A 21,356-nucleotide genomic window follows, 5' to 3' on the forward strand; every position below is an offset into this window, starting at 1 on the left:
GATCAGGTGAGCCAGCAGGGCTAGTCTGATTGGTGGGTGGGATCAGGTGAGCCAGCAGGGCTCTGATTGGTGGGTAAGGATCATGTGAGCCAGCAGGGCTTACCATTAGATGGCTCTTCTTGGGGGATGGGGAAGTTAGTCTTTGGAGCCGGGGCAACTCCCAACATTCCCCCCTCTTTGTTATTAAATGAGAATGGGTGTCAACTCATTCTGGCTGCTTCCTGCTGAAATGGGGCGGTGTGGGAGAAAGAGGAGGGAAGTAAGGAGCCCCCACAGGAGGGCAGAGAAGACCGGTATCAACGAAGGTTCCTTGCCACCACAGATCCATGATGACGTCAGTCCATTTGGCATAGGTCTTGACTGGAGGTATCATCAGTAGCCAGGAGTTGGTAATTCCTGAGGAGAAGCTGGTTAAAAGCTTGATTAGAAATTTTACTCACCTGAGTCTGAATGAACTTTATGATAGGGGGAAGGACCAGGCACAGGGAGTTTTTATAGCCCAAATCTAATGGGGTCTCTGGGTCTGCAAGCTGCCTTGTTGGCCCAAGGGGGGTTAAGTGTTCAACCCTGGGGGCTTGGGCGTTTGGGCTTGAAGCAAACAGGTGATATAGAACCAGACAGAGGGTTTGAGAGGCCAGCTGTCTTTGTTTGACATGCCCTGCAGTCCCTGCAGACCAGCCTGTCCTGTACCTAACACCCTCAATTCCACTCTTCATTCCTAGTCCAATCTAGCTCCCTCCCCTCTCTATTAAGGCTGCTCTTCAAACTTTCTCTTACCTGGGTGTACCAGCTACCATATTTCCCTTTGAGAGCAGTCAAATCTCTCCAGATTTTATGTGAAACACCTCAACTTTAAATACTGATACTTGGAATTCTTACGAAACTGGGAGGCTCTCTGGAGCCCTGTGTAAACTTAAAGGTGGACACACTAAGTGCATGCTATCACACTTGGCATAGATGCTCCAGCTAACCACTGGTCTGAGCAGTGAGTCTCAGTGGTACTTACGTACACTTCAGCTGCCATCAGAAGATGGTGACTTCTTCCCCTGGGAACTTAAAACTGAACTCAGACATGCACATGCATACACATAGGAAAAGCAGAAACTCTATCAAAGCCTGTAACTAGCTCATGACACCAAAGCTTCTCACTCTTTTATTGGCAAACAGGCAGTACCCAAAGAAGCATCTTGGTTTTTCAGAAGCAGGGCATGTGGATCACCATAACAGGGCAACCTCCACACAGGATGGAGAAGTTGAGGAAAGGAAGGATTTAGAGAGCACTTCAGACAGGGGAAGACAGAGTGACGATAGAGCAGGTGGGCTGGACCAGAGCACACCCAACGCCTCCCCCAAGGAGAGCTCAGGTTGCCTCCCAGGACAGTCATGGACTCACTGAAAGTAACTCAGGTAGAGGTAGATATAAGCAAAAGGAAGAAACAACTTCACCAGGAACCCAGGCGTGGGAATGCTGTTGGAGGGTGGTGATGGGAACACCAGTATGTGAACATGCCCAAACTGTACGTGCCAACTATGTGCAGGGTCCTGCACACCAGTTACACCTCAATGAAACTGGGAGGGTAAACAAAACACACATGTTGTTTCTCCTTAGGCCCAGAAGGCAACTGGTAAAGTGCTCTCTTATGATAACACTTATTCAGGGGTCACCATGCTCTGGACACCTAAGTGGTTTGTCAGAAGGACAACACACAACGGTCCCACTACCGGCCAGATTCAAGCAAGTGTCGGGGGATCTGGCTGGAGGGGGCCCTTAGTGTCACTTGCCTTGAATCTTCAGACACAGGGCAAAGAGAGGACCCAAGAGGGGCCAGAAATGAGGGGGAGCATCGACAAGAGTACTTAATGACAGGTAATGAACGATCATTAGCTCTTCTGATGAAGGTGTAGGAGTGGATTAAGTCTGGATTATGAATCCATGGGGTAAGTTGGTTATTAGGTAGTTTGAGTTTGGCTGCTGAGGGTGTGCACATAATCACCTGAGCAGGGCCCTTCCATTTTGGTTTTAGAGGGGGCTTTCCCCCGGTGGGCAATAAGGGACCGATTGGTCCTTTCAACCTTTCTGGAAGCCTGGGGGTGGTAAGGGCAATGGAAATGCCAAGGGAGTGATAGCACATGAGCCAGTCCCTGAGTTATTTGTGAGGTGAATTCTGGGCCATTATCTGATTAGATAGAAGTGGGCATCCCAAAACGGGGGATTATGTGAGTAAGCAATAGATCAACTACCGTAGAGGCCCGTTTATCCCGAAAAAGTATCTACCAATACAAGAAGATGTTTTATGTTTTTTATTCGGAGCATGTTGGTGAAATCAATCTGCCAGTCTGCAGATGGGGTATGACCGCAGGCCTGATGAGAAGGGAAATGTTTAGGTTTTAATGGAGTATTGGTATTGGTTTTCTGGCAGATTGACAAGCGGAAGTGATCTGTTGTTGGAGGGTCTTATCACGCAGGAAAGGGTGAAAAAGGAGTGAAGGAAAGTAGTAAGACTCTGTGGACTAGAATGGAATTGAGAGTGAAGAAACTGGAAGAGTTGTTGGGGATCTTTGGGCTGATCCCCGGTGGTTATGAAGAGTAGCGGAGTGGAGGTAAAGCTCTGTAGGGTGGCTGATTGAGCCGCTTGATCAGCCTTGGAATTCCCCATAGTAGTAAGGGAGGAGTCAGTTTGGTGGGCCTTGCAATGGATTATTCCCAGTTAGGAAGGCAGCGCTTGTAGTAGGCCAGAAATAAGTGTAGAATTAATGACTGCCGTCCCTCTGGTGGTCAATAGCCCCCTAGCCCCCTTTCTTCCAAATGGCTGCGTGGGAGATCAGGATATGGAAGACGTATTATATAGGGAGAGGGTTTTTCCTCTGCTAGTTCGCATGCCCTTGTGGCAGCTATGAGTTCAGCTTGGTGGTTGGTGGTATTGGGTGGGAGAGGTTTTGCCTCTATGATGGATGAGAGGGAAACAACAGCATACTCTGCTACTTTAACCCCTTTGTATATAAAGGAGCTACCATCTGAGAACCATATGAGGTCCGAAGAGGGCAGGGGTCCCTCAGAAATGGTGGTAGGGCGGGGTAAAATCGTCTCTAATACCTCCAGGCATTTGTGGACGGGATCTTGTGAGTGAGAAGATGGGAAGAGGGAGGCAGGGTTTAATGGAGAGCAGGGCTGAAAAGAGATGGAGGGATTTTCAAGGAGAGACAAGGAGGGATAGAACCCTGGAAGGAGGAAGTGACTGTAGCCCCCTTGTAAGTGAGAAAATCCTTTAATGGTGAGGAGATGAGATGGTTATCAGGGAGCCAAAGATAAGCTTGTGTGCTTCTTTCTGGAGGTCATGGGCCGCTGCTAGGGCTCTGAGGCATAGGGGCCAGCCCCTGACGGTGGGGTCAAACTGTTTGGATAGGTAGGCCACTAGTGCAAATGTGGGGCCATATTCCTGACTCTGAATGCCAGACTTTGTCCCTGTTTTTATATAGAGGGTGAAGGGTCGGGAGAGGTCCGAGAGATGCAGGGTGGGTGCCCAGAGGAGGCCTTTTTAAAGGGCTTCTCTACCGCTGAGAGTAGGGGTTCATCTTGGGGGCCCTTGGCCAGATTCCAGGCCCTGAAGTACCCAGTCAAACCCAAGAAGGAGAGTCATCTTTGGTCTTTGGTGTAGGTATAGACACAATAATGGCCTTTTTCCCTTGAGAGATAGAGAACCCTAGATACATGCTATTTGGGCCTTTTGTGGAGAGGCCCGATATCCCTTTAAGGCCAAGAAATTAAGTAGGAGAACTCTGACATCTGTTGAGCGCCCTTTGGACGGCTAGAAGAATTTGTTTGCAAGAGGTGCAGAGAGCAGGATTGGATCAGAGCAAGAAGAAAGCCTGGAAGAGATCCCTTAGAATGGAGGGATCCAGGAACCCAAAAAGAGGCCATCTGCTTTGGTTGTCTAAGGGATAAGTGGGCCAGGCCTGGGTGCTATACTTGATCCAAGAGGCATTGTAGGGGAGAGGACACATTACCCATGTAAGGAGGAGGGAAAAGGACGCAGAGAAGGAGGAAACTGATTTATTGGCAAAAGGGGCGTCCCCGCTAGAGCCAAAAAATCAGGAGTGCCTAAGTGGCAGGTTTGAGCTGCAGAGATTGGTCGTCATCAAATCCTGACAGTCGAAGCGGCCGAGTCTTAAGTTGAGAGGACTAGGACTTTCGAATCTGCCCAAGGAAGGAGTTCCTGAGCGCCACTGTAGCCTTAAAGGCTGTGGGGGGGTGCTTTCCTCTCCGCAGGTGGGCAAAGAGATTTGCCGGACGATAATCACATATTGCAAGAGGGTGGATTTGGGGCACTGGGGTGTGAAAAGATTGGAGGTCAGACTATCTCAAAATCCCTGAGGAAGGACAGTCCAGGTAAAAGGCAAAATGATATCCTTTAAATCTATGACAGAGAAGTGGGTGGCAGTGTGGAGGATCTGAGACAGCAGAGTGTATGGGTTGGGAACCAAAGGATGTAGGCCCAGAAGAACTTTATGGGCCTAACGGGAGTGTTGATGAGTCGTAGGTAGGACCCATTGGGTTTTTTTACCGCTAGTATGGGAGTAAGGGGAATGAGCAGGACGGAGGTACCCCTTGCTAAGAAGGTCCTGAATAATCAGGAAATGGTGGAGGGGGTGTGGGTATCCCATACAATCGGGTCAACTAGGTTAGTATGGTATTTCATGTCAGCCTCATAAGTGGAGCAGAATGGCCAGTTTTCTGCCAAAAGGACCAGAAAAGATGAACAGGCCGATTCTGGGGCCTGACTGGATCCCGTATGTTGATTGTTATATTGAATTTAGAGAGAATATCTCAGCCAAGCAAAGGAACTTGACATTTGGGCCATAATAGGAACATCTGAGAGGTTGGGAAGTTGTCTATGGAACAGAGTAATAGGGGAGTCTTTCTTGGATAGATGGTCTTTCCTCCTACCCCGACAATAGGAGAGGTGGACGGCACTGTTTGCCCCCAGAATTCTGTCAGGACTGAGAAGGTAGCTCTGGTGTCAAGGAGAAAGTTAACCTTGCACCTATCCACCTGAATCCGCACCCTGGGTTTCTGTCTATTGGTCGTTATGGCCAGGGACAAGGACCCAAGGCACCGTCAATTGATTGCCATGCCCAGAAGGTCGGAGGGTTCCCTGACCATAGGCCTCCTATGAGATCTAGAACAGTCAGAGCCCCAATGACCTTGTTGTTGACATTTAGGGCATGGGGTACGCGGAGTGTGTGGTGCAGGACATGCCCTGGCCCAATGTCCCTCCTTGCCACACTTGAAGCAGGCGCCCAGGGGGGTTTTCGGTGATGGGCGGCGACCCAAGGAAGCACCCTGCAGGACCTGGGCGAGCATCTGAAATTTCTCAGTCTTGGGGGTGGCAGGGTCTTGTTTGAGCTTTTTTAGTTTGGCCAGATGTCGGGGTAGTTCTGCCAGAGGAAATATGTCATAAGGACATGACGGCCATCTGGGGTTTTGGGAGTCTGATCTGGAGGCAGCAAGTGGCCCCGGAGGGTGATTGGGATTAACTCGGTGAGTTTCATTCGCATGGGCTCTGGCAAGTTCCCAGACTCTGGTACGTTCCTCAAGAAGGAGAGTATTAGCCAATAACATATAAGTGAGGCTATAAGCCTGGAGGGCCCTTTTGAAACTCTCTTTTGTGGTGAATGAGCCCAACCTTTGCCCGAGTTGCATGGGGTCATTCATAGAGAATGGGACATGTACCTGGATAATGCCCTCCGTCCAGCAACCTCTCTTAAAGGGGCCATGGTTTGTGGGACTAGGGGCGGGACCTAGTTTGGGGGGAACTAAAGGTTTTCTGCCGAGTCAGGGGGAGCACCTGACGGGGTGGATGGAGCCGATTGGGGAGGTCGGTAGGGAGGAGGTTCATCTGCCGGATAGGTAGGGGTGAGAATGAAGAAGAGAAAAAGCCTCAACATAGGGGAACTCCTTCCACTTTTTCGAGCGCTCACAGAAGTTAAACAGATCTCTGAGAATTGCGGGATCTAGGAATCCTCCTGGGGGGCCATTGACTTTGATTGTCTAATTGATAGTAAGGCCAATCTTGTGTGCAGAATTTAATAAGGGGGAGTCTGCATGGAGGGAAGAAGAGGCCCCCATTGGTCAGGAGAGGGACAAGGGTGGTTGAGAGAGAGAGAGAGAGAGGAGAGGGGAGTGCCTGTTCTTCCATCCCTCAATACCTCCCACTCATGAACCAGGTTCCAGAGAGTCCACTGTGACCATGAAGGTCGTGGTGGGGTGCGTTCTCTCCTCCAGATTGGGCGTCAGAAGTTTGCCGGATGATCACAGTCAGATCCCCTGCGTAGCCCATCTGAAGTTGGATACCCAATAGGGGAACTCACCTACTGAAGATCTGGTGTTGTAAACAGCACTGGAAAGAGTGGACCAGGACAGCAAGCCTTGAGAGAGGGGGCCCTTGAGCAGCGAGGCATTTCCCCTCCCGGGTTTCGGCACCAGTAAAAGAACGAACAAGGCTTGTCGTGGGAGCAAATGCCCGTTTATTGAGGAACAGCTCTGCATATTTATAGAGCCAGGGGTGGTTTGACAGTTGGCATGGGGTGCTTTTTGACTGGTGGGTAAGGATCATGTGAGCCAGCAGGGCTCTGATTGGTGGGTAAGGATCATGTGAGCCAGCAGGGCTCACCATTAGACAGCTCTTCTTGGGGGATGGGGAAGTTAGTCTTTGGAGCCGGGGCGACTCCCAACACAGCAAGTCACTTCACAAAAAATTTCAATGGCCTAAAGAAGAGAAATTGTTTTCAGAATTATTGTCATATTTTATTCCATAGTGCCAAAGCTTACTCAAGTCTGTTGGCATTTTTTCTTCTGAAAGAAGTTAGAGGAATCTAAATTTAATTATATTATCTTCCTGAGCAGTTTTTGACTTGGTGATCTTTTAGTCACTTGTAGAATATCCTCAGTAAAAGTTTATTGAATAAACAACAACAAAAATAGAAGAGCCAAAATTACTTAGAAATTTATTCCTTTTATATGGCCAGCATCTATAACCTGATAGAAGTTTGATGGCTAATGATCCAGTATAATAGGCTGCTTACTAACCCTTTAAAGCTTTACTACACAAATATAAAAGGACCAGTATAACTCTTTTTTTTTTTTTAATGCAGTGCTAGGAATTAAACCCAGTGCCTCACATATGCTAGGAAGTATGACACTTTTGAAAGAGCTATTGTAGTCAGAAAAAATCAAGTAATTTTTGTTGTTTGTCTTGTAACATTTACTTAATTTAAATAGGAAATCTCTTCCTTTTAGAACTGAAGCTAGTTTAGCCTCACGCAGAGAACAAAAGAGAGAACAGTATCGTCAGGTAAAGGCACATGTTCAGAAGGAAGATGGTCGAGTGCAAGCTTTTGGCTGGAGTCTGCCTCAGAAGTATAAACAGGTAAGTTGCGAAATTCTGTGAGTGATAGAAGTGTACTTGAGTGTGAAGAATTTGGAATACGTATCACAGACCTGTTCATTTCTTGCTGCGTAGACTTGGCAAGCATGTAGGGAGGTGATGAAGGTTTTCAGGTTATTTTGTAGTGCCCTAGAATGCAAATGAAATGCCTGAGTCTGATAAGAGGTGTGGTCAAAAAAGGGTTCGCAGAATGTGGAACTTGAGGTTCTGCCTTAACTAGAACAAGCTGTTTTAATGTTTGAAGATTTTATTTATTTTTATTTTTATTATTTTTTTTGTAGTACTGGGAATTGAACCTAGGGTACTCTATTACTGAGCTACATCCCCAGTCTTTTTTGAGACAGGGTCTCACTAAATTGCTGAGACTGGCCTTGAACTTGGAATTTTCTTGCCCTAGCCTCCTGAGTAACTGGATTATAAGCATGCTCCACTGCACCTGGCTTGAAGATTTTCTTTTTTAAAAGAACAATATTTGGGGGCCAGGGTCATGGCTCAATGGTAGAGTGCTTGCCTAGCATGCATGGGGCACTGGGTTCAGTCCTCAGCACACATAAAAATAAAATATTGTGTCCACCTAAAACTAAAGAACAAATTAAAAAAAAATATTTTTTAAAAAGTGTTTGTTTAAAAGGTGTAAGAAGTCAGTGGCGTCCAGCCTTTCAAATTAACTAAAGCCTAGTTCAGGTTTTCAAGAATTTTTCTACTTCATATTCCATACCCCTAAGAGACTCAGCACATTTGTATATACACATGTACACACATGTGTATATATGTGAAAATTAGTGCCTTTGTTCTGAGCACTAATAGTATCCTAGTATCCTGTTTATTTCTTTTAATTGCAACTTGATTTTCTGATGACTTTTCAAATAAGAATAGCAAAATGAACCTGAATTTGATTTCAGGGAGCAAATGTATAACAGCATTGCCTGCCCATGTCTCAGTGATTCTATTAGAAGTTTACTTTTGATAAGGCTTACCAATTTGTGCCTTCCCCCACCCCATTAGGTAACCAATGGTCAAGGGGAAAATAAGATGAAAAATTTGCCTGTGCCTGTCTATCTCAGACCTCTAGATGAAAAAGATGCATCCATGAAGGTAAGCTAATTGTGAAGCTAAAGCAGGTATTCCCTAAACTTTAGATAGATAGATTTTCTTTCCTCATAAAACCAGAAAAGTTTAAACACTGCTTCTTCAGTGAGATTATTATTCATTTTGTCGTCTTAGAGTGTATTAAATGTCTAATTTACTACCCTTAGTTGTTTTAAGAAAAGGAACCACTTTAAGCATTTTTAGAGAGAAAATTACAATAATACGTTTTTTTTTTTTTTTCTATCTGAGAAGCTGTGGTGTGCTGTTGGAGTCAATTTATCTGGTGGGAAGACCAGAGATGGTGGTTCTGTTGTTGGAGCAAGTGTATTTTACAAAGATGTTGCTGGTTTGGATACTGAAGGCAGCAAACAGCGAAGTGCATCTCAGAGTAGTTTAGATAAGTTAGATCAGGAACTTAAGGTAAGTGTTTACGAAACTATTAGTTTAGCTTTTTGATCCAAAATTTACTTCTGGGTACAAGTTTTTTTAAGTTGTGGTTACTATGCCCTTCCTTACCATCCCCCATTACCCTTTTAAAACCAATTTTTTTTGAGGTGTTATTCATATATAATCAAGCATATCCTTGAAATGACTATGGTCCAAAGAGTTTTGCCAAAAGTATACACCTATGCAACCACCACTACAATCAAGATATAAAGTGTTTTAATCATTGATCCACTTTAACTACTACTTTTTAGTCTAGTAATTGATACTGACAAGTGGTTGTATTTTTACCTTCCCAAATTACCTGGAAATAAATTTGAAATAATATTACCTTTTATTGTAATAGCACAGCTTTATGAATATTTGCACATATTTATGATCTTAAACATTCATTCTCTTCATTTTGCCTACTTAGGAACAGCAGAAGGAGTTAAAAAGTCATGAAGAATTATCCAGTCAAGTCTGGATCTGTACCAGCACTCATTCAGCTACAAAAGTTATCATCATTGATGCTATTCAACCAGGCAACATCCTTGACAGTTTCACTGTTTGCAACTCTCACGTTCTTTGCATTGCAAGTGTCCCAGGTAAGAATGAGTCTTGTATCTCTCTTCTCTTCCCTCTCTTCCCATTCTCTACACTTGCTTCCAGGCAGGATTGCATTTGGCTGCCTAGCTCTCATGGAGTTCTAGTTGGGGAAAACCAAAAATTAACTAGAAACTCTTGAATAAACAAGATATTTTCAGATGGTGAAAATACTGTGAAGAAAATAAAATATGAGAAGATAAATGGGAGTCAAAGGACAGGGTGCTATTTATATTAAATAATAAAGGAAGGTGTTCTAATATTCTGAATTAAATATATGATGTTAAGACATTTGTTAAAAAATTTAGAAGGGGGCCTGAGGTTGTGGCTCAGTGGTACAGAGTGCTTGTCTGGGATTTGTGAGGCCCTGGGTTCTATCCCCAGCACTACATAAAAAAATAAATAAAATAAAGGTTTAAATTTAAAAAAAAAAAAAAATTAAAAGGGCTGGGTGCAGTCACACATACCCTGTAATCCCGGTGACTCAGGAGGCTGAGGCAGAGTTCAAAATCAGCTTCAGGCACTTAGTTAAACCCTGAGCAACTCAGCAAACACCATGTCTCTAAATAAAATATTAAAAAGAGCTGGGAATGTGGGTAAATGCCCTTGGGTTCAATCCCTGGTACCCCAAAAAAAAGTAAATAAATTAAAAAAAATTAAAAGTCCATAACATCCTTACAATGAGACCCTGTTTCAACAAAAAAGATAAAAAGGTCAGGGGATGTAGGTCAGTGGTAAAGCACACCTGGTTCAATCCCCAGTATTTAAAAAAAAAATCTGCGGCTGGGGTTGTGGCTCAGAGGTAAAGCGCTCATCTATCATGCATAGGGCACTGGCTTCCATCCTCAGCACCACATAACAATAAAATGAAGATGTTGTGTCCACCTATAACTTAAAATATATATATATATATATATATATATATATATATATATATATATATATATATATATATATAATATATATATAATCTGGTATGATGGAAAATCTAGAAATAGATAATAATGATAGCTACACAACATTGTGAATGTAAATAATGACACTGACTTGTATTTTTTTTGTGGGGAGTGCTACTGGGAATTGAACACAGGGATACTTGACCACTAAACCACATCCCCAGCCCTACTTTGTGTTTTATTCAGAGACAGGGTCTCACTGAGTTGCTTAGCACCTTGCTTTTGCTGAGGCTGGCTTTGAACTCAGAATCCTCCTGCCTCACTCTCCCAAGCCACTGGGATTACAGGTGTGTGTCATTGCGCCTGGTTGTACTTTTCATTATAGTTAAATTTTTGGTATTACATGAATAAAAAAAAAAATCTTCTAAATAAAGCTGAGAAGGTTTGTTTTTATATTGTAAATGCTTAATTTTTAAATGTATTAATCTCTTAAGGCACTATGTATATATATACTTAGGGGCCTTTCTTTTTTTTTTTTTAGTACTGGGGATTGAACTCTCAAGGACACTGAGTCACATCCCCAGCCCATTTCATTTTTTATTTTGAGACAGGGTCTTGCTAAGTTGCTTAGGGCCTGAGTTGCTGAGGCTAGCTTTGAACTTGTGATTCTCCTGCTTCAGCCTCCTGAGTATCTGGGATTATAGGCGTATATCACAGCATCCAGCAGGGTTTTAATTTTTAATAGTAATAGATAGTCCATATTTCAAATAGTAATCTCATTCATTTAAAAAAAAAAACTTTTTTTTTTTTTTTTTTTTTTTGCTGGCTTGATATCACATACTGTTAGACTGTTTTAAACTTCACATGGCTGGTAAGGAGTTACTTAAGAACATGACATTTTGGGGGCTGGGGATGTGGCTCAGGTGGTAGGTAGCGCGCTTGCCTGGCATGCGCGGGGTGCTGGGTTCGATCCTCAGCACCACATAAAAAGTAAAAATAAAGATATTGTGTCCACCGAAAACTAAAAAATATATATATATTCTCTCTCTCTAAAAAAAAAAAAAAGAACATGACATTTCATGTTTTTTATGTGCACTCGCCTTAATAGCTATATTTTTTATATTTTTAAATTTTCATTAGTTTTAGCTATATTATTTTACTTTTTCAGTCAATTTCCTATTTTTAATGCTACCAGTTTTGCAATGTATATCACCTGCACATTTTCACCTTAAGCTTCAAGTGACTAATGGGGGGCGGGGAAGTGCTGTTTATAGGAGTTTACTTAACTATTAAAGTTTATCTTATTTTCCAGGAGCCCGAGAAACAGACTATCCTGCAGGAGAAGAACTTTCAGAATCTGGTCAGGTGGACAAAGCATCTTTATGTGGAAGCATGACAAGCAACAGCTCAGCAGAGACAGATAGCTTGTTGGGAGGCATCACAGTGGTTGGTTGCTCCACAGAAGGTGTGACAGGAACTGCCACTTCTCCTAGTACCAATGGTGCTTCACCAGTGATAGACAAACCACCAGGTATGTCTGCTCTTACCTGCCATGTGTTGTGGAGTTTGATCCTATCCCAGATGCCTCATTAGGGACTTGTTGATCCTAAATTTGCAATGAAAGAGCTGCGAAGAAGATGCCATATTGACTGTTACCTGCTCAGTTCCATAATACAATGCAAAGAGAGGATCAATGGAGTGGAGTTCCATAGCAGGAATTTGTGTGGGGAAAGCATTGGCGTGGAAAAGTTCAAACTCAGAGTGCTTTATATATTTTATAGAAATGGAAGCGGAAAATAGTGAGGTTGATGAAAATGTTCCAACAGCAGAAGAAGCAACTGAAGCCACAGAAGGCAATGCAGGATCCACTGAAGACACTGTGGACATCTCCCAGCCTGGTGTATACACAGAGCATGTCTTTACAGATCCTTTAGGAGTTCAGCTCCCAGAAGACCTCTCTCCAGTCTATCAGTCAAGGTATACTTCCTAAGTCACTAACTTAGAAAACTGGGTAAAGAGCACAACTAAAAGGAACCACAATAACCTCAAGTAGCCAAAACATTCCTGCTAATTGGCATCAGTGTTGTGGTCTGAATGATGTTATTGCCTGTTCCTGCTGTATCTTCATCTTTTCCTTTCTCTTCATTCTCTTTGGATACTTTTTTCCCTTCATTTCTTCTGGGTATTTTCCAATATAAAAAAATCTTGTCCATCAATTCAAACTCTTCCTGGTCATATTCTCCTGTTTTTTGTCTTTTTAAATTATATTATGTTTTCCATTCTACTATTAATTCTTGGTCGTTTAAATTCCCATCCCCATTCTCACTCATACTCCCATCACATGAGCTTGAATGACCTTTCTGAATTTAGTTATCATATAAACATTTTCTTAGAAAACAGGCTTTTCCTTTAAAGCGTTGGTTAATTTAGTCCCATTTAGTAAATTATTTCATTTTCTTTCTTGCCTTCTCTAGAAGCCCTTAGGTGAGGGTCTTTTGAAACTGAATTTTTTCTCAGTGTGTAGAGCAACCAAAAGTCTACTAACATTCAAACCAGAACAAATCATTCATTAACATTTAATTGTTAATTTAGAATAAAGTCACATTTTTAATTTGGTAGTCCAGTTATATCCTTTACTTAATTTTTCCTAACAATTCAAAAGAAAAGTTTTATGTTAGAATACAAGCATATTTCAGCTTAATTTCCTTTAGAAAACTCTTTTAATTTTTGTGTGTGTGTATCTTTTCCTCCCCAGAAGAAACTGTTGTAAAATTCAAAATAACTATAAAGGAGACCCATAATTATAATCTGTGCATTATCTGCTGAATTTCATTACCATGTCTTACTCCCTTATCTGCACTTTAAAACTCCTGGGTTAACGTTTTTGGTATACTTGTTGAATTTTTTTGTTTTTTTCGTACCAGAGATTGAACTTACGGGCACTTGACCACTGAGCTACATCCCAGCCCTGTTTTGTATTTTACTTTGAGACAGGGTCTCACTGAATTGCTTAGTGCCTCGCTTTTGCTGAGGCTGGCTTTGAACTCGGGATCCTGTGCCTCAGCCTCTCAAGCCACAGGATTACAGGCGTGTGCCACTGCACCCAGCTTGAAATATTTAATATAACTATTTAACATTGGCTTTTTGGAATTTTACTGTTCAATTTTTTTTTTTTTTTTTTTTTTTTAAGACCAGTGATAAACTTAAATGTAGAAGTCAGAATGATGGAGCACACCTATAGTCCCAGCTGATTGGGAGGCTCAGGCGTATAGGTTACAAGCCTAGGCAATTTAGCAAGACTCAAAGTTTAACAACAGCAACAAAAGAAAGTTCAGTATCAGAGCACTTTCCTAGCAAGATCCTGGATTTAATCTTCAGTACCACAAAAAATAAGATAAATAAAAACTTTTTAAAAACACATTATAGGGGCTGGGGATGTGGCTCAAGTGGTAGCGCGCTCACCTGGCATGTGTGAGGCACTTGGTTCGATTCTCAGCACCTTATAAAAATAAAGATATTGTGTCCACCTAAAAAATTTTTAAAAATGCACACATTATATAGAAATGTTCAGTCCCCTAAAAATCATAGGTAAGTGTACTAATTTTTTTTCTTGTTCCCTCTTTCACAGTAATGACTCAGATGTGTATAAAGATCAAGTATCAGTATTGCCAAATGAACAAGACCTGGTGAGAGAAGAAGCTCAGAAAATGAGTAGTCTTTTACCAACCATGTGGCTTGGAGCTCAAAATGGCTGGTAAGTGCCAGCACTTTGACTATGACAGTATATTTAATCCTTTACTTTTACTTTTGAAAGCAGAAGAAAAATGAATAAAATGGTGTAAACACAAAGTGTATATTAATACAAAGAATTTGGTATACACAAAAATTTCAAGTTTTGTTCACAAACTGAACTTGGATTGGTTATGAAAGGTAAACTATATTATTTTTGCTATAGAGTATTCTCTTTAAATAATATTCTTAGGAGAAGAGGTAAATACGATTTTAAAGTCTGGGTTCTCTAGAAGATCCTGAAGAGCACAAAAATAAAGAATTATGGATGTATAGAATGTGTACATAGGTTTATGTTGGCAAGAAATACTATTGATTGAACTAATGTGTCTGGTTTCAGGAAAGCCCAATCCCAAGCATGTACTAGAAAAAACAGAAAAAAATCATAGTTTGAAAGCTCAGAGGATAATAACTAACATTACAAGGCTTGTTCATTTTCTAATATTGTAGAGAATCTTACAAACCTGTGCGTTTCTAGAGGTTGAGCAGGATCACTTGTGTGTCTTTTCCACAGGGGTCTAATATAAAAGGAGGGATCAGCAAACATGTGTAAATGTGTTCTAATAGAACGTTTTGGACACTAAAAGTTAAATTCCATTTCAAATTCACATGTCACAAAATTCTCTTAATTTTTCCTCTAACCATTTAAAAAGAGAAAAACTTCTTAGTTTTCAGACTAAAGTGGCAGGCTGGGTTTGGCCAGGAGTGATCATATCAGAAAACCTGTATCAAATGAATTAAACTAAGCTAGCCACTCTCTGATGTGCACCACCCTGTCACCTAAAAGTAGCAGACAGTTTAAGATAATTCAAGGGTTATAGCTAAAAATTTGTGGGGCAAGCTGAAGTTAGTTGAAGCTAATTGATACTCCAACATTAAACACTAGTCTGAATGATTTTCAGACTCCAGTTGTTTCTTTTTGCTTGAGCAGCCTATTTCTCTGAAGCTAACCCTGACTCTCATTTTTGTTTTTTGACTATTGCATAAAAGCAGCAGCACCTTTATGTCAAATCTGAATGGTCCTCTTCTTTCCTCTTGATTGAATTTTGTGGTCACTACTAGAAATAAGCAACAATGTGATATTTTCTATGCCTTACCAGTCTTCACTTTGTTTCTGCAGTTTGTATGTCCATTCATCTGTAGCCCAGTGGAGGAAATGCCTCCATTCCATTAAACTTAAAGATTCGATTCTCAGTATTGTGTAAGTTTTATTTTTGAAATTCTTCCTTGAAAAACTACATATTTTGGTATAAACTAGATTTTAGAGTGAAAAAGTCTATAATAGAAAATAAAAAAGAAAACTTTTATGTAGAAGGAAAACCTTAACTTGGCAGATTGATTTGTCACCATACTGGGAGTTCTTCAGTATTTCCAGGAGAGAATCAGTGCTTATTAATTTCTGTTTGTTTGCAATATTCCTTATAGTTTGTGAATATGTATGTTGGGGGATTAATTTGCTAGTTCTTTTCTATATGTTGGCTATCAAAGATCTGACAGTTTATCTCTCAGTTGAGTGACTCTGTTAGTTCCACTCAAAGAGTGTGTTTTTTGACTTGTAGAATCATCTTGACTATCTGCAGTGAGAGAAAGAGGTTTGCCCAGAAAGTGAAACAATTGAGATAGCACACATGCCGTTTATTTAGTTCAGACGACATTGTTGCATAGCAAGACATTCACAATGAAGAAAGCAGTGTGGCAGGACATGGTGGTATAGGCTTGTAATCCCAGTGGCTTGGGAGCCCGAAGCAGGAGGATTGCAAGTTCCAGGCCACTTAGCAAGATCCTGTCTCAAAATAAAACCTAAGATCTGGGGATCTAGTTCAGTGATAGAGCATCCCTGGGTTCAATCCCCAGCACTGAAAAAAAAAGAAGAAAAAGTATGTTCATTTATGTTCTGTGTAATCTCCTTATCTTGTCATATAATGGTGCTTTGAAAGGCTCAGCACTAATGCAGTGGCATGTGGTTTTTCCTCAGTAGAGATTCTGAAATCTCTTTTCCTGTTTGCAGACACGTGAAAGGAATTGTGTTAGTGGCCCTGGCTGATGGCACCCTCGCAATCTTTCACAGAGGAGTTGGTGAGTTATGAATAGATAATGTATAAGCTTTATCTTTTATAGTTTAAAAAAATAAACTTTTTTTTATTTTGATGCAGGGTCTCCCTAAGTTGCTTAGGGCCTTGCTAAATTGCCAAGGCTGGCCTTGAATTTGTGATACTCCTCTCTTAGTCTCCTGAGTCACTGGGACTACAGGTGTGCGCCAATGCCCTTTGCAGCTAGTAATATTTTAAAGACGTGATACTTAATAAACATCAGTAAATACGAATGTCTTCATGGAGATATGCATGAGCAGTATGACTCATGGAAAATATATTTACCATAGTGAGCAAGTAGTTTAGCATTTTCTGGTACTCATATAATAAATATGGAGGCTTTTGTTTTGCATTTATACATTTACTAGAAAGAAGTTTTGTGAGTATTATTTTTTTCATTTGTCCTGCTTAAAAATGATATGCATCTACTTATATTTGTTAAGTTTTGTTGTTGTTGTTGTTTATTTGTTTTTTTTAGAGGGGTACCAGGGATTGAACTCGGGGGCACTCAACCACTGAGCCACATCCCCAGCACTAGTTTGTATTTTATTTAGAGACAGGGTCTCATTGAGTTACTCAGGACTTCACTTTTGCTGAGGCTGGCTTTGAACTCTGGATCCTCCTGCCTCAGCCTCCCTAGCAGCTGGAATTACAGGCATGCACCACTGCACCTGGCATATATTTGTTAAGTTTTTATTAAAAATTATTTTTTTAAGGTTTAATATTTTTATATCTTATATTTCTGTTTTATTTTATTTGATTGATTGATTGATACTGAGAAAACCCAAGGATACTCTACCACTGAACTACATCCTCAACCCTTTTCATTCTTTATTTTGAAACAGGGTCTCACTAAGTTACCCAGGCTGGCCTTGAACTTGCCATCCTACTGCTTTGGCCTTCCAAGTAACTGGGATTATAGGCATGTGCCATCATACTCAGTTATATTCCCCTTTAAAGCCACTGTTTTTGCCACTTCAGGTGAAGGGGTGATGGTATCAGAAAACTTATATTGAATGGGTTAGATTAAGAGAATTGAGTATGTATCACTTTATCACTCCTTTGTACATGTGTCAACCAAAAATGATAGTTCATTTCCTACCCAGTAGGGTGGTAGATCAGGGAAATATTATACACTGCTTTTGAGTTTTATCAAAGCACTTTCTCAAAATCTCATATATCTTTTTGAGCTTAGAGATATGTTAGGTAGCTGATACTTAGGTACCTTTGTAACCAAACAGTACCTAGATATTGCTGGTTAATAACTCCATGTTATCAAAGAGATAGGGTCCTATTTTATTTCAGAGGCCCTTTATGAAATTTTCTGTTTATTCCTCACAACATCTTATGAGCAATATTCTATTGTTATCCTTGTTTTATAGATTAGGAAACTGAGGTGCAGAGCATTTTAGTCACCTGTTTATTCATGGTCCCTCAACTAGTTAAGTAAAAGAGCCTAGAAAATAATCACATAATAAATATTTTGAATAAACTGAATCTAAAATTATATTGATAGAATAAGACAAAATACATTTATTTAGTTAAGGACCAGCACAAAGTCCTACATTTGATATCAGAAGAGCAAGATGGGAAAGACATGTCTGAAGAGTGAGAATTACATGAAGGTTAACTATAAACTCAATAGGAGGTAATTAACATTTTAAACTTCATAGAAATAAAGTGTACAGAAGAGTGCTTATGGTGATCCTGCTTTGCTTGACCAAATAACTTATGCAATGGGTATCAACACAGGAGAATTAAGATAAAGATCTGTAAACTGTGAAAGGTACAAACATCATTCAAAGGATGCTTGATGTTGAGCCAGGTGCAATGGTGCACACATGTAATTCCACCGGCTTAGGAGGCTGAGGCAGCAGGATCCCAAGTTCAAAGCCACCCCAGCAGCAGAAGTGAGGTGCTAAGCAACTCAGTGGGACCCTGTCTCTAAATAAAATACAAAATAGGACTGGGGATGTGGTTCAGAGGTCAAGTGCCTCTGAGTTCAATCCCTGGTACCAAAAGAAAAACATGCTTGATGTTGAAAAGACAAGACAGAGCTTAACAAAGAAATTAGGACTGTATTGATTCTGTTTAACTGGGCAAAATATGGACCAGTGGATGGTTACATACTAGTCATGTTGGCAATCAAAAAGTTTTAGATTTTGGAACATTTTGGATTTCAGATTTTCAGATTAAGAATACTCATACTATATTCACAATTACTAAAGTGTGAGAATGAATTGCCCTCATCTTCTACTCAGGAAAATACATCAAGATGCCCATCAGATATTATCCCCAAAATAACCTTAAATTCATTTTCACATGTGCTCCCTCTGTCTCTGTCTCTGTCTCTCTGTCTTTTTCTCTCTCTCTTTGGTGTTAGGGATTGTAAGGCAAGCACTCTACCATTGAGCTACACACTAGTTTTAAAGTTCGTTCTAATTCTAAAAACATCATAACAAGTTGTAACTAATTTATCACATCATTGCTTTTGGGAAGCATTTACTTTTATTTATTTATTTTTTGGTACTAGAAATTGAACCCAGGGGCATTCTGCCACTGAGCTATATCCCTTGCTTTTTTTTTTTTTTTTTTCCTTCTTAATTTTGAGACAGAATCTCTCTTGCGTTGCTGAGGCTGGACTCAAACTTGTAATCCTCTTGTTTCAGCCTCCCAGGTTGCTGGGGTTATAGGCATGCACCACCACACCCAGCTTATTGACTTTAATTTTTTTGTAATACTGGGGGTTGAACCCAGGACCTCATGTATGGTAGGCAATTACTCTACCACTGAGCTACATCCCTAACCCCTTTTATTTTATTTTGAGACAGGGTCTCACTGAGTTTCCACAGCTGTCCTCAAACTTGCAATCCTGCTGCCTCAGCCTCCCAGATAGCTAAAATTATAGATGTGTGCCACCACATCCACCAGAAAACATGTTTTAAAGAGGCCCCAAGTACTGAGTGGCTGGTTGGATTAAATGACCTTTGAGATAGCTTTGAATTTTGCAGTGTATGGATAAGATAAAAGGTTTACTCAATACACACAATTTGAGTGCTTTATCAATCAGAGGTAATATGCATTATTAACTATAAATTTTTTCTTATCTTCAAGACGGACAGTGGGACTTATCAAACTATCATCTCTTAGACCTTGGACGGCCTCACCATTCCATACGATGTATGACTGTGGTACACGACAAAGTCTGGTGTGGCTACAGAAACAAAATCTATGTGGTTCAGCCAAAGGCCATGAAAATAGAGGCAAGTTTAAACCTGTTTTTTTTTTGTACTTTGTGAATTTGTATTATCCAAAGACTAGAAGACTATTTTTTTTTTTTTCAGTTTCTATAGAGATTGTTTTCTGAATCTGTGTGTTTTAGGGACACATTAGTATTATTTTTGGATGTCTTAGCTTTCCGTGATATTTCAGCTCTTTTGCCTCTTTTGACTATAAGGTTGGGAAATGGGTGGGGTTTTTTGTTTTGTTTGTTGTTTTTTAAAGAAGATTCACACATGAATGTTAAAAGTATGCCTGTGTTTATATCCATAGATGTATGTGTGTTTTATTTGAATACTTGATGCATGATCGTTTAACTATGGAAGGATTGGTTGAGAGGATTCCCAAGTTTCCACACACCACTCCATGTAAATCCAGGCACATCCTCATGTATATCACAAACTGAGAAATAGCATTACAGTGAGAATTTGTTGTAAAAACAAAAGGCTCGTATTATTGCTTTCCTAAAATGTTTTTGACACAATATATAAATTTATTATTAATAGGTTTTTTTAAAAGCTATTTGTAGCAGGAAAATTTTTTTAAGGTGAAATTTCTCCTCCCAGCCCCAAATCCCATTCCCTTTCTGGAAGTTCCAAAATGTTATTTATTTTTCATCTCTATTTTTTATACAACATTGTGGATTCCTTTTTGTTTAATTATAAATAGAATATTGCTTCATTTATTATTCTATAGCAACACAAAATCCTGAGAGTCACAATCTTTCTGTTGAACACTGTCACACAGTATGGAGGTACCAGCATTACTTTCATAAAGTTACGTTGTCTACAGTGCTAAAGCTCAATGCCATTTGATTCTTTATTCTCCTTTTAATTTTTATTTTGTTTATGTATATGTGTATTTTGCATTCAAGATGAAAGAAATTGTGTATATGAGGGTAATCATATTAAGATAACTAGGCTCCCCTTTTTTAAAAAAAAATACCTTTATTTTATTTATTTATTTTTATGTGATGCTGAAGATCGAACCCAGGGCCTTGCATATGCTAGGTGAACGCTGTACCACTGAGCCACAACCCCAGCCCCTAGGCTCCTCTTTTAATGAATAGTCTCCAAATTGTTGTCCAGATTAGCAGAGTTTTTAAACATGACCTTCTATGTAACAAAGTAACTATGACTGAACATCTCTCCTAGAAATCATTTGATGCACATCCCAGGAAGGAGAGCCAAGTGCGGCAGCTTGCATGGGTGGGTGACGGTGTGTGGGTCTCCATTCGTTTGGATTCCACACTTCGTCTCTATCATGCACACACTTACCAACATCTACAGGATGTGGACATTGAGCCTTATGTAAGCAAAATGTTAGGTAAGCTTCCATAGCATTTTCTCTTTGCCAATGAAAGAGAAGGTTTATTTATTTATTTGTGGTGCTGGGGATCAAATCCAGGGCTCTGGGCATGATAGGCAGATGTTCTACCACTGAGCTACATCCTCAGCCCTATTGATTGACTGACTGACTGATTGATTGATTGCAGTGCTAGGGATTGACCCCAGAGCCTTGCACATGCTAGGGAAAGCACATTCCCAACCTGATTTATGTTTAAATGAGCTACATTCCCAACCCTGATTTATAAACATGATCTAAGTAGACCAGTGAATAAGTTTCCCAGGAATGGTGAATTCTTATTATTGAAAGTATTCAGCAGATGTTCCAGTTGACCTTGTGGTTCTTGACCAAAGCTTAAGAATGTCTTTGACTCCTCTCATGCTTTCTACCTC

General features: G+C 40.6%; 1 protein-coding gene across 4 annotated transcripts in view; it reads left to right on the forward strand.

The window, feature by feature from the left end:
- Positions 1 to 21,356, forward strand: part of Spag9 (sperm associated antigen 9) — a 133,464-nt gene that overhangs the window by 94,631 nt on the left and 17,477 nt on the right. For all 4 annotated transcript variants that reach the window (XM_071603493.1, XM_027924685.2, XM_027924681.2 and 1 more), the window contains 11 exons: positions 7,298 to 7,427; positions 8,451 to 8,540; positions 8,787 to 8,954; positions 9,394 to 9,565; positions 11,772 to 11,990; positions 12,241 to 12,436; positions 14,088 to 14,213; positions 15,369 to 15,449; positions 16,257 to 16,324; positions 19,453 to 19,601; positions 20,772 to 20,943. In XM_071603493.1, coding sequence (XP_071459594.1) covers positions 7,298 to 7,427; positions 8,451 to 8,540; positions 8,787 to 8,954; positions 9,394 to 9,565; positions 11,772 to 11,990; positions 12,241 to 12,436; positions 14,088 to 14,213; positions 15,369 to 15,449; positions 16,257 to 16,324; positions 19,453 to 19,601; positions 20,772 to 20,943 — 1,571 coding nt within the window. The remainder of the gene's footprint in view (positions 1 to 7,297; positions 7,428 to 8,450; positions 8,541 to 8,786; positions 8,955 to 9,393; positions 9,566 to 11,771; positions 11,991 to 12,240; positions 12,437 to 14,087; positions 14,214 to 15,368; positions 15,450 to 16,256; positions 16,325 to 19,452; positions 19,602 to 20,771; positions 20,944 to 21,356) is intronic.

This window comes from Marmota flaviventris, chromosome 17 (genome assembly GCF_047511675.1).
Source record: "Marmota flaviventris isolate mMarFla1 chromosome 17, mMarFla1.hap1, whole genome shotgun sequence".
NCBI classification, from domain to species: Eukaryota; Metazoa; Chordata; class Mammalia; order Rodentia; family Sciuridae; genus Marmota; species Marmota flaviventris.